The sequence below is a fragment of the Leucopleurus acutus genome (assembly GCF_964270905.1).
Source record: "Leucopleurus acutus genome assembly, chromosome: X".
Taxonomy (NCBI): domain Eukaryota; kingdom Metazoa; phylum Chordata; class Mammalia; order Artiodactyla; family Delphinidae; genus Leucopleurus; species Leucopleurus acutus.
The window spans coordinates 8,639,633-8,653,328 of record NC_139148.1 but is presented as its reverse complement, the minus strand read 5'-3'; the positions used below and the strand labels follow the sequence as shown (position 1 = coordinate 8,653,328).

Below are 13,696 nucleotides of genomic sequence, written 5' to 3'. Positions count from 1 at the left end.
ACACGCTATGTTGGGTGCAAACCCACTTGCACGTAGGTTCCAAAGCTCGACCCTACCATTCTGCTCTGGGGGAATTTCTCCTTGTTTCCTTCCTTGGCGCAAGACCCACTCCACTAAAGGAAAATGTGTTGCTGGTGCGAGTTGTACTCCTAAGTGGAAATTATTGAAGGTGAATTTCTTATGTCTGCGAAGGGTTTGTTTCTCAGCGTCTGTACTCTTGACATTTTAGGCAGGATAGTTCTTTGTTGCGGGAGGCTGTCCTGTGCGCTGGAGGGTGTTTAGCAGCAGCCCTTGCTTCTACCCACTAGATACAAGTGGCACCCACACACACAGTTGTGACAGTAAAACGTATCTCCAGACATTGCCAGGTGTCCTCTTGGGGGAAAATTGTGCCCGTTGAGAACCACTGGCCTAGGGAGATAGGGGTGGGGCACTGGCAGCGTCTGCCTGCCCCTTTCATAAGAAGGCACCACAGCGATCTAATGAAAGAGTCTCTGCTTTGAAACATACTGGAATGGCCTGCAAAGAGATTTGGACCCAACTTCATTTACACCTCAACTCCACCATTTACCGGCTGTGCAAAACAAGTGAATTACCCTGATGAATAAAATGGAGATAATCACAGTTTCCTCACACAGTTATTCCGAGGATCCAGGTTTGCTGTTTGCAAAGCATCTAGTTGGACAAAGGGCCAGTGACGCAGGTGCTCAGTGATTAGTGGAAGCGTTATCATTCCAGATAATCATTTCAGCACCTGCAGCATTGGTGGTGTCACAAGTGTTCCGCAGGCTTTACACGCTCGCAACACCACGCAGAGGAAAGGAGGTTGGAAGTGGTTGGGTGGAGGCAATAGACTAACATTAGATTATGGAGATGATGAAAAGTGGTTTCTTGATTCTCCAGCTGTTTCTTGGGAAATCATAACTAGAGGGAATACAGTCTCTGCTTTTTTGCCTAATGAGCCTGAAATAGAACATTTATTTTAGAAACGTCTCTCTGTGGATACTTTCGTAGGGCACTCTCCTTGGCTCCAAGGCACTGAGTAGCAGTTCTTCAGTGAAGATACCAAAATGGCAAGAAAAGGACAAACCAGTGATTCTAAACTGAACCTACTGTAATGGTCACTTTATTCTCACCCTGCCTCCCTCACCTTCTTTCCCTGCACCCATAGATCATCAGATCCCAGTTCTAGTTGTTGATGTCCACCTTCTTGATATTCTTTAGAGTAGAGATCAAGGCTGAGGGCAGGAGTTCTAGGGGACACTCTCTTCTCTGTCCTATGTCACCACAGCACCGGGCGCATTCTTGGGACCCATAGGAATGCCTCAGTCACTGGTCATTGGACCAGGTGTGTCTTCAGGCTGGGGGTTCTCTCTCTCTAATATACCTGGAGAAAGGAACGGGACGCTTCATTCTTCCTTGAATCCATCCCATCCTCGTATCCCTGTTAAGGTTAAAAGGAACGGGGGGGAGTGCACTATGGCTGTGGAGCGAAATGGTAATTCCTTAAGGGGCGCTTATGTTTACACTTTGCTGACATTCGCCACCCCCAACACTATACGCTGGACTTCTGCCTAAAAATATGTCCTCCCTCAGAAGCATAACTGATGTATCCATTGCTCTTACCCATACGTGTGGACGGACTCAGCACTGGTGTTCCCAATGCTATGACCCTAGCAGGGCCGGTAGGTCTTTCTTCACTTCTAAGAGACATGATTTTGGACAAGGAGGACCTTAAGCTTCTTGCCCGTCTCTCCTTCCTGATCCTGCAGTTTGATTTCCTGAATTTTATCTTTGTAGCCCCATGAAAAAACCTAGAAGAGAGACAATTCTAAACTATGTTCAGCCTTTATATAAACCATGTTCAGTCTATTTATACTATAGTGTAAATAAAGATTCTGATTGGTACAGTCAGTTTGGAAAATGGTTGGGCATTGTCCAGTAAAGTTGAAGATATGCATGCCTATGACCCAGCAGTTCTGTTTCTAGGTTTGCACGCTCTACAAATGCAGGCACATGTGTACAAGGAGATATGTACAATGATGTTCAAGCAGTGTGGTTTTCAGTAGTCCAAAACTGGAAAGGATGCAAATGGCCACCAGCAGCTGAAAGGATAAATATTGGTAAACACACACAATGGAATACTAGACAGCAATGGGAATGAACAAACTACAGCTACATATGGTAACATGGAAGAACCTTAGAAACACAATGTTGAGTAAAGAAGCCAGATGTAATAAAAACATACTTATGAATCCATTGATATGAAGTTAGAAAGCAGGCAACACTAAGCTCTAAGATTTGTGGATACATAACTTCCTAAAAAGCAGTGCTTCTCAGACAGGGGTGATCTTGCCTCCCCACCCCCAGGGGACATTTGTCAATGTCTAGAGATACTTTTGGTTGCCACAATCGGGGGAAGGAGATAATACTTACATCTAGTGGGTAGATGCCAGGGATGCTGCTAAACATCCTATGATGCATAGGAAACTGCCTCCACAACAAAGAATTATTGGTATGACACCAAAATCACAAGCAACGAAAGCAAAAATAAACTATCGGGACTTCATAAAACGAAAAAGCTTCTGCACAGCAAAAGACCCAATCAACAAAATGAAAAGGGAATCTAAAGGATGGGAGAAAATATTTGCAAACCATATATCTGATAAGGGGTTAATATCCAAAATATATAAGGAACTCATACAACTCAATAGCAAAAAACCAAATTATCATATTAAAAAATGGGCAAAGACTGTTGGTGGGAATGTAAATTGATACAGCCACTATGGAGAACAGTATGGAGGTTCCTTAAAAAACTACAAATAGAACTACCATACGACCCAGCAATCCCATTACTGGGCATATACCCTGAGAAAACCATAATTCAAAAAGAGTCATGTACCACAATGTTCACTGCAGCTCTATTTACAATAGCCAGGACACGGACGCAACCTAAGTGTCCATCAACAGATGAATGGGTAAAGAAGATGTGGCACATGTATACAATGGAATATTACTCAGCCATAAAAAGAAACGAAAGTGAGTTATTTGTAGTGAGGTGGATGGACCTAGAGTCTGTCATACAGAGTGAAGTAAGTCAGAAAGAGAAAACAAATACCATATGCTAACACATATATATGGAATCTAAAAAAAAAAAAGAGAGAGAGTTATGAAGAACCTAGGGGCAGGACAGGAATAAAGACGCAGATGCAGAGAATGGACTTGAGGACACAGGGAGAGGGAAGGGTAAGCTGGGACGAAGTGAGAGAGTGGCATGGACATATATACACTACCAAATATAATATAGACAGCTAGTGGGAAGCAGCCACACAGCACAGGTAGATCAGCTCGGTGCTTTGTGACCACCTAGAGGGGTGGGATAAGGAGGATGGGAGGGAGACGCAAGAGGGGCGAGATATGGGGATATATGTATAGCTGATTCACTTTGTTATAAAGCAGAAACTAACACACCATTGTAAAGCAATTATATTCCAGTAAAGATGTTAAAAAGATAAAAAATGGGCAAAGGGCCTGAATAGACATTTTTCCAAAGAAGACATACACATGGCCAACAGGTATTTGAAAAGGTGCTCAGCATCACTAATCATCAGGGAAATGCATATAAGAACCATAATGAGATATCACCTTACACCTGTTAGGATAGCTATTATCAAAAAGACAAGAGATAACAAGTATTGGCAAGAATGTGGAGAAAAGGGAACACTTATACACTGTTGGTGGGAATGTAAATTGGTACAGCCATTATAGAAAGCATTATGGAGGTTCCTCAAAAATGTAGAATTAAAAATAGAACTACCACATGATCCAGCAATCCCACTTCTTCGTATGTATCCAAAAGAACTGAAATCAGGATCCCCAAGAGACATCTGCATTCCCATGTCCAGTGCAGCATTATTCACAATAGCCAAGATATGGAAACAACCTAAGTGTCCATCTATGGATGAAGAGATAAGGAAAATGTGGTGTATATATATGTACAGTGGGACATTATTCAGCCATAAATAATCCTACCATTTGAGACAACATTAATAGACCTTGAAGGAATTATGCTACGTGAAATAAGTCAGACAGAGAAAGACAAATACTGTATGATCTCACTTACTTGTGGAATCTAAAGAAGCTGAACCCAGAAATGGAGAATAGATTGGTAGTTACCAGGGACTGGCAGTGGGGTAATGAGGAGATGTTTGTCAAAGGGTAAAAACTTCCAGATATGAAATAAACAAATTCCGAGAGGTCTAATGTGCAGCATGGTGAGTATAGTTAACATTACAGTATTGTACACTTGAAAGTTGCTAAGAGGGTAGATCTTAAATGTTCTCATCACACACAAAAATATGTTCACTATGTGAAGTGACGGAGGTATTAACTAATCTTATTACGATACTCATTTCACAATATGTATGTGTATCAAATTATCACACTGTACACCTTAAACTTTTACAGGGCTATATGTCAATTATAGCTCAGTAAAGCTGGGGGGGGCGGGGAGAAGAATTTTCTGTCCCCAAGTATCAATAGTGCTGAGATGGAGAAACCCTGTTATAAAAGGGAAGCAAATAAGTGAAGTCTATAAAGACAGGGCAGTGTCTGCCCCTGGGTTGGGGTCACGGGGGAGGGTGTTATAATGCGGTTGAGGCACACTAGCAGTATTCTATTCCTTGACCTTGGTGATGGTTAGATGGGTGTATGTTGTGCAAGAATTCATTTAGCTGCACATTGTATGTTATCAGATTTCCTGTTTCAAAATTTTAAAAATACCCTTGGAGGTGGGTTGACAAGATAATAGGATGGAAGAGTATAGGAGGTGGGTTTGGGGGAAGAGGTTCCCCCAAGAGGGTTCCATCGCCACTCTGTCAACAGTGACAGGGCTGGGTGTGCAAGAAGGGCCTCGTGCTCTGATCTCAGTGCGTTGCAGTTCTCACATGGGCCTTCAGCTCCTGCTACACCCTGAACTTGAATTTGCTTCCACAGATTTAGGTAAAGTTTTCCTTAAACAAAGTAATCACCCTTGGGTTGGCACGAAATGTGGAAAATATTAACTCAGCTTATAGGCAGGCAGAGTAAATACAAACAGGGATTTTAATTTAAATGCCCTGGCAGCAAGGGCAGCCTTCAGTACTGCAAGTGCTGTAATATTTGGGGACAGGAAGTCGTGGAAATGCTACTGTTAGCGTGACATATTTTCTCTTAAAAGTGATGCTAGTAGAGGAGCTCCTAGAGATTATTTTTGAGTCCTCTCTGGGGGAAATTATAAACATCAGAGAAATTTATTTAAAAAAAAATGACTAACCAAAAGAGAACATTAGGCAAGCAGGCTCTTAACCTAACCAGTAAATGATGTGAACTTCAGCCTTTTCTGAAGTGAGGTTTTATGTGCTCTCTTTATGTCCCTCCATCACCCCAAAAGATCACACCCGAATTGCAAATCCACCTGCCATTTAATGCATAGTTTAAATGACCTAGAACAATAACTGCGAATTGTATGCACTTAAAAATATTTATTGAATAAGTAACCTAGTGAATAGTTAAATAACATGGGAAGGATACTTGGAAGCAGAGATGTACAAAAAAGAAATTGTTATTAGAGTGGTGTTTAAAATATACCCTGAAATAGATTCAAATAAAAATAATATGTGGAATTCAAATTGGTTAAGATTTTTTTATTGAAGTATAGTTGATTTACTATGTTTCAGGGTATATATATATACACATACATATTCTTTTTCAGATTCTTTTATATTATAGGTTATTACAAGATATTAAATATAGTTCCCTGTGCTATACAGTAGGACCTTGTTGTTTATCTCCTTTCTATATAGTAGCGTCTATCTGTCAATCCCCAATTCCTCATTTACACCCCCTTTCCCCTTTGGTAACCAAAGTTTGTCTTCTGTGTCTGTGACTCTATTTCTGTTTTGTAAATAAGTTCATTTGTATCATTATTTTAAGGCCCCACATATAAGCGATATCATATGACTAAATTGTTTAAGACTTAACAGACCTCTTAGAGTTCTGCACAGCCTTCTAGACCCTGAGAACTGAAGTGGTGTGTGACTCACTCGCAGGTGAATTGAAGAGTCTTGCAGCATGAACTGATGACTTCTTTTCTTCAATGCTTTGTCCTATCTCCTCAAACCTTTCAAACGCAGAAAAAACAACCCTATCGCACTGGAAAATTTAACTCCAACTTAGCACTGACAATTTAGCAAGAAGTCTGCTAGCAGGCAGTAGTCCTTCCTAAAGTATAAGTACACAGTTTGGGAACGATGGATTATTTTTGGCTTACAATAATGCCGTTTAGTGACTTAATAAAATTTTCAAAGGCAGAGAAACAAACCAAAACCTAAGATGACGCAATTTTAACATGGAGGCGACATACTCAAGGGTAATGATCAAAGGATTACGCGTAAGCTTTTGTTAAATCCACCGCCCCGCCTTGTATTGTCTATATATATTAATAATGAACTAGTTTTTGTAGGAAAAGGAATTTTTAGCTTTGAGGGCTTAATGGCAGGTATGACGGAGGAACTCTCCTAAGGCTGGAGAGTTCCTCTTTCTAAATAGAGCGGCAGGAAGCAGAGGTCCCGAAACGGGGGCACTTGTGCATGCATGCCCTCCTTTGGCAGCTCCAGCTGCATTCTCTGAGGGATGCTGTGTGGCGAAGCTTGGGCTGGTTATGCCTCATTGTGAGGGTCTTTGAGGACATAGCTGTAAAGGTTGCTTTCAGCAGCAGAGCAGAGTGAAAGTGAAGAGCGGACTTTAGTGTGTTGTTTTTCCAGCTCTGCCTGGACGTGTCGGGGAGCAGGGAGGGCCTCCAAGGTGAGGGGGTTCGCTCCCACTTCGCAGAGGAAGAGGTGATCTGCGCAAAGGCAGGCTGCAGGGAGGAGACTTGGGCAAATGGTGAAATTGACTTTCTCTTAAGACAGGTGGCACTCTGGCTGGAAGTTCCTGGTTTTGGCGGGGGGTCGAGTTTAAATTTATTTGTATGTTATTGCGGTGTAAAATATACATAGTGGAGGGTGTAAATTACACAAATCTGAACTGTACCACTCGGTGGACTTTTACATACGGGTGTACTTGGGTAGCTGTCATACAGATCAGGATACAGAACATTTCCAGAACCCTAAAAGGTTCCCTTGTATCCCCTTCCCAGTCAGGACCACTTCCCCGTCTTGGTAATCATGATTCTGGCTTCTGTCACCATAGATCACACTTGCCTATTTCAGTTCAACATGTGAATTTCAACTCCATAATAAATAAATGGAATCTTACAGCACGTCCTCTTGAGTCTGATTTCTTTCTCTGGACACGGCATTTGTGAGAATACTCCATGTTGTGTCTATCAGTAGCATTTTCCTTTCACCGCTAAGCAGTATGTATTCCCTTCACGCACCAGTTGGTTCATCACGCGCCAGTTGATGGACATTTGGATTGTTTCCATTTTGGCCGTTCTGCTTAAAGATATTTTGAACATTCTTGTGCACGAGAAGGCCCTTGGCACCCATTTCTCTATGTATCTAGAGTGGAATTGCTGGGTCAGAGGGTAGGCATACGATCAGCTTTAGTAGATATAATCTTACAGTTTTCCAGGCAGATGAACTGTCATGAGATCTAGTAGTAGATTCTTTAGGGTACCTGCACCCCTGGCTTCACATTCTCACTGCTGTTTGCAACTATGCTGCCAACTGTTTTAAAGTCTTCTATGCCAGTGGGTGGTTCGCCCAACCAAATTGTAAGGACTCGAACACAGGGGCTGCAGCCTATTTTCCTAGCCCTCCCCCCAGCAGGTGGAGGGCCACCCAGGGAGTCCAGTATAGTGGGACCCTGAAGAATTGACACAAGCCACCCCCAAATCCATCTTCCACTTGATAGCCACCCCTCTTGGGCTTGGATGGATTGATTTCACAGGGTCTGGGTGCAGCTTGAGAGAGGCTGCAGGTAAGTCACAGGCTATCAGGCCTTGGGAGGGACCTTGGCACTCTTCACGATGTTTTAAAGTGTAGGCTTCCACGAGGGGATTGCGGAGCAGAGGCCAGTTTTAGGTGGTGGTGTGAATCTCCAGCGTGTGCTGAAATGATTTGGTTTAGCTGGCAGAATTTGCAAATAGTGGACGTTTCTTCTATTTCCAAAACCTTGCTGTGTTGTTTCCCGATTTGCTAAGACATAGAAAGGAGGGCTCTGAGCACCCCGCCCCCCACTCAGGTCCAGCCTGGCACCCCTACTCAGTTCCAGCAGACTTCGGGCAGATTTTCCGGGGCTCCCCCTTCCAGCCCGCTTCCCTAGACACGCCCGGGTCCTGCAAGCCCTCTGAGACTCAGTTTGCCCAACGCGGCCCCGGCCCCGCAAGCCTCCAGCCCTGCCGCCCCTCCTCAGCAGTTCCCTCGAGCAGCATTACTTGGTCCCTCTCCGCTTGCCCCCTCCTACGGTTCCCGCCACTGAGACTCTCCCAGAGGAAGGCTTTCCGAAGACCAGAGACTGAAACTGCATCCTCGCCGGGCCGGTTCCGAATCGTCTTTCGGCATCAGATCCACACCTCCTTCAAAGTTAGTCAGAGTCTCTCTTTCCTGGAAACCCAAGCTCGCCCTGTCGCTGGTGTTGAAGGCTTTAGCAGCCCCAGCCCCGGCATCCCGGATCCCACGGGCCTGGGCAGGGGCGGGGTGGCAGGAGTTAGGAGCGCCGGCCGCCCTGACACCTGTCGTGGGCGCGCTCGGTCGCTGTAGCCCCCAACAGCTGGCGGCGGCGGGCGCGACTGGGGCCAGCCAGCAGCGGAAGGAATTAAATGCCCGCCCATCGAATCTGACTCGGCCTCCGCCCCCCCCCCCCTCCTCCTTCCCCTTCGCAGTCGCCTCCTGCCTGTCTCCGCCGGCTCCGCGGCGGGACGCTGGTGCCCGGGACGCTTTGCACCGCGCTCCGGGCACAGGCAGCAGGGCTCGAGTCCGGTGGCTGCCCCAGGATGGCGGTAAAATAGGGGGACCCCGGAGAGCCGCCACGACCCTAGGCTGCGCCCGGAGAGCCCGCCACTCCTCCCCGGTGGCGGCATGGGGGACCCGGTGTACCGCGAGAAACCGCAGCTACACTACGCGGTGAGTGTCCCGGCGCGCTCAGAGGCGACAGCGCGGGCTTGAAAGGATCCGTGGCTTCCCAGAGGTCCTCGGTGTGTATGGCGGGTGGGTGGGTGAAGAGTGCCGCGTGCGTCACCCCGAGTGTCATCTGCTCAGAGACTCAGGTGCCCCTTAGAAGGGGAGCCCCCACCCCCGGAGCCCGTGGTCCTTTGCCCCGCACAGTGGTCACTGCGTCTGGGGCCGGGGGCCGGACCCTACCGCCGCCTCGCTGGCCAGGGCTGAGAAACGGGGCTCCCAGGGCTGCGCCCAGGTTTGCCTACTCAACCTTTGGTCACATACCCTGCAAGAACCGACACAGAACTGGATGGGAGGCAGGGACCGCTTGGTGATGGCAGCGTGTGGCCAGCGGACCCTCCGGAGAAATGCTGCAGGGCGGGTTGGGATGCCGCGGGTTTGCTCCTTGGAAAGGGAGCAAACTCCCAGGGAGTTTGTAGGGGGACACAGTGTTGCACATTTTCTGATTAATATAAGAAGGTGGCAGGGGGTCTAGTGTCGGTGGCCTCTCTTCTCCCTGTTGACTCAAAGATTCCACATTTATTGGGGGCCTACTGTATGCCAGGCACTACGGGGCGCTGGGGACCGCAGGACACACCGGACAAAAAGCTAGTGTGATTTGCCTCCTTTAAAGAAGGAGTCAGGATTTCAAGGTTAACGACCGACTGACCAAATCCAGATTCGAGATTGAGTCTATTTTTGAGAAAGAGAAAAGACTTAAGAAAAAAAAGTCGAATGAAAATCAAGATGTTTCTGAGGAATGAGTCCTGCTTCTGAAGATTCTGAGTGCTGCCTCCAGGAAGCCGGCAGGCGTCCTTGTTAGTTTAGCCCAGTCTGAACATTTCTAAGATGTGTCGTTTTGACGCGGAGCCTTGTAGTTGCTCTGGCATCTGCTACTTTACTGAGTTTTCCTTGACATGATTTTCACTATTGAGATTGGACGTGCTGGGTGCCAAGTTTCAAAACTGGAGGGAAGCAGGCAGAAACTTAAGACAAGAATTATCAACATTGATAATAAGGCAGAGACAGTTGTCTGTCTGGAATTCGTGTCCTCCAAAATGCACTCTCCACATTAAGAAAAGGAAAGTTTTCACGGAAGGAGTCGAGGTGGACAGGGGTGGTAGGTGCAGAGGTCCCCGATCTCCCCCAGCTGGTTCCCGGGGCGCAGAGTGGGGTCCGGGATCAGCCGGGGGTGGGCCGTTGTGCTTGCTGCGAACTTCTGCGGTTTCACTTTGCTGCGCTGGAAAAAAAGAGGGCCTGAGTTAGAAAATCGTTAAGGTTCCTTCTCAGGCACACGTTCTAGGAACGTATGATGGCTCGTTCTCTAGTTTTGCCAGGGTTACTCGCCTTGAAATGCCCAGTGAAACACTAGTACGTTACTAATGCTTGTATGTGGGGTTGTTTTGTTTTGTTTTTTTTTTCTGAGACACAAATGGCTCAGCGATTTGCCTTTTAAAGCGGTATTCAGGACAACCCGTTTTCGGCAGAGGTCTCTGTGCACTGAAGGATCTAGGGTCTGTGCTCGTTATGTCTAATCAGCATTTCACCGCACTCCCTTTTTCAGATTTTGAACTGTGTGCTGGTGCCCTGTAATTTGCAATCTGAGGTGTCAATGTCATTTACAAGGTGAGGGAGGAAAGGTGAGACCTGGCTCCTTAAAAAAAAAAAAAGTCTATTCATTCTATGAATGATTATTGCCTCAATTATGCAAATACATCCAATGCATCACAAAACGATTTAAAAATGATTTTCAGTCAGCTGTCTCATTCTCCTAAAAGCGTAAACTTAGAGTCAAGCTGATGTTAATGTCTCCTCTTGCTCTCTGAAGATATGCTGATGAGATAGCCCTTTATTCTAGCTCAGATCACCACTTACATATTTTCTGATTTAAGACTCTTAAAAGGAAGATTCCAGAGGGAAGATGTTGGTTCTCAAGTTGGAAGAAGTCACCTGGGTCCTCTGAAGTTTCCTATGCATACTTTAGAATGATCAAGCGGCAACATTCAGCAGCACCGTATCAGTCACAAGTCAAAAGGATGTTCTTTATTGTGACCCATTGTTTTTCATATTAACGTAACTCTCTATGGCTTAAGATCTATTCTAACGCTGCACTCTTCGTCAGCTTCCCCTACAGTGGTTTAGGTAATTCCAAGAGCTTGTTTTGCCTTTTAGCATAAATATTCCACTTATTTCTCTCATCTTGGTTTTGCCCCACCGTGTATTGTCCTGGAGTCCTGCGGGCTTTTTGTGTCTGTATCTTCCTCGAAAAGAATTATCCTCCATGTGTCCTCAGTACCTCTTGCCTTCTCTGAAATATAATCCAGGGGCAAGTATATAGCAATACTCTTCCTTCAGTGCTTTTTGCATTTGTCCAAGGTGAGATTGCATATAAGAAATCAATGGCTCACATTTTCTTCGTTCACCAAACATCTGTGGAGTGCCTATTGTGTGCCAGCTATTTGGTCACTTTTCCAAAGACGATTAAATAGTGAAAATGTTAAGAGTTGTTATGAACTCTTCACTCATCTTTTTAAATGGTCCTAATGGTCACAAAGAGAGAAATACAAACACTTAAGTAGATAACAGCATCCTGCATTTATAAAATCACTTAACACTTTCCCAAAGTATAGCACAACTGTCTTGTTTTATCATCATAACAAAAATGCAGCTAATGTTTTCCTCCCAACCTTTCCTCCCACGGTTTTCCCACATGGAGTTTATGGTGACTCCATCCTCCCAGCTGGGTGTCGTCCTTGATGCCTTTTGGTGACGTGGTCAGATTTGTATTTTGAAAATCCTGCTCTGGTCCCTGGAAGGAGTCGAGGGTGGGGGGAAGTTAGAGCGCATCCTGGCACTTGGGCCAGGGAGAGATGAGAGGAGGTGACCTACACTCGAGCTGGGCTGGAGGTTGAGAGCAGTCAGCATAGTTGAGAGATGTTTAGGGCGCTGAACCAGCCAGCCTGTATTTGGATGGGCTACAGAGGTGCTAGAGTATGAGGGTCAAGGGTGACATGCACAGATCAATGTTTGCCTGGCAGCACTTCTAGAGAAACTGCAGTTTCTCGTTAGTATTTTCTTCTACAAGTTGCAAAGTGTTTGGACACAGTCTGTGTCACTTTCAGCCTCAAATCCGGCTGGTGGGTTAGACAGGTTTTCTATTTTGTGGCTAAAGAAATCCAAGCTTAGAGCGGTGGAGTTCAAGGTGGCACAGGTGCAGTTGGTGACAGAATGGGGAATTTCATCCAGGTGCCGTGATCCCACAGACCTCATCGGACTCATTCAGAGAACCTCGCCCCTTCCTCTTTTGTCACCATAATGAACCAACAATCAAATATCGTACCTTCAGTGACTTAACGTAACCATCCATATTGTTGAATTACACGACCGATAGCTCTTTAATTGGACTGGTATAGACAAAACGCAAAATTTAAATATCCATTAAGTTCAATGCCATAACTTTATGTCTTTCTCAGGATTTCTCACCTCAGCAAAATGCACATTTTGAGCAGGATACTTCTTTGTTGCGCGGCTGTCCTGTGCACTGTAGGATGTTGACCAGCATCCTTGATCTCTGCCTACTAGATGCCAGTACCATAGCCCCACGCCACGCCCAGTTATGATAACCAAATGTATCTCCAGACAGTGCCGTATGTCCCTTGGGGGGCAAAATTGCTCCCGCCTGAGACCCCCTGGTCTATCTGATTTTCATGTATGTTTCTAAGAAGATGTGACATTTACTGTGTAATAAGATCGAGAAAGAGAAGACACAGTAAATGTTCTGAGTATTATATATATATATATATATATATATATATATATATATATATGCTATACAATGAACATGCAAAACTTTAGAGAGAGACCAACACAGAGGTTCAGAGAGAGTCTCAAACACAGCACAAGTGCTGGGGGTAGAATAATGAGTCACCCCAGTTTCAATGATCACGGCTTTAACAATGTTCTCCCACTTTTGTTGACCCCCAAAAGTCAGGTCACTTGGCCTGGGTTAAAGATTACCGTAACCTACCTTTCCCAACAGTCCTCATATACCTTCTTCCATTAACCACAAACAAAATATTACAAACCTTGATTGTCTGCCAAGGTCATGTGACAAAAGTCTAATTTCATGACAAGCCATGCAATTAAGTATGGCGACTTCTTCAGGTGAATTACTGTGCTGAGTATTAGTTTTAAGTAAAAAAATTTTTTTGATGCTTTGGCCGCGCCACATGGCATGTGGTATCTTAGTTCCCCAACCAGGGATCGAACCCGCACCCCCTGCATTGGAAGCACAGAGTCTTAACCGCTGGACCGCCAGGGAAGTCCCAAATGAGTGTTAATTTTAGAACAAATTATCGGGCATCTTTTTTTATCTTCTATTTTATTTTAATTTATTCATTTTTTATTTTCTTAACATCTTTACTGGAATATAATTGCTTTACAATGGTGTGTTAGTTTCTGCTGTATCACAAAGTGAATCAGCTATACGTATACATATGTCCCCATATCTCCTCCCTCTTGCGTCTCCCTCCCACCTTCCCTATCCCACCCCTCTA

The 13,696-nt window shown here is 45.1% G+C and overlaps 1 protein-coding gene across 2 annotated transcripts in view; it reads left to right on the top strand.

Annotated features, from left to right (window-relative positions):
* ARHGAP6 (Rho GTPase activating protein 6) overlaps positions 1–13,696 on the top strand; it is a gene marked incomplete at both ends in the record, with an annotated part of 483,993 nt that overhangs the window by 208,019 nt on the left and 262,278 nt on the right. Inside the window, one exon of one of the 2 annotated variants that reach the window (XM_082864812.1) lies at positions 9,063–9,107. The exons of the other annotated variant lie outside the window; for it this stretch is intronic. Coding sequence (XP_082720938.1) covers positions 9,063–9,107 — 45 coding nt within the window. Of the gene's footprint in view, positions 1–9,062; positions 9,108–13,696 lie in introns of those variants that run through there. 2 annotated transcript variants of the gene reach the window in all.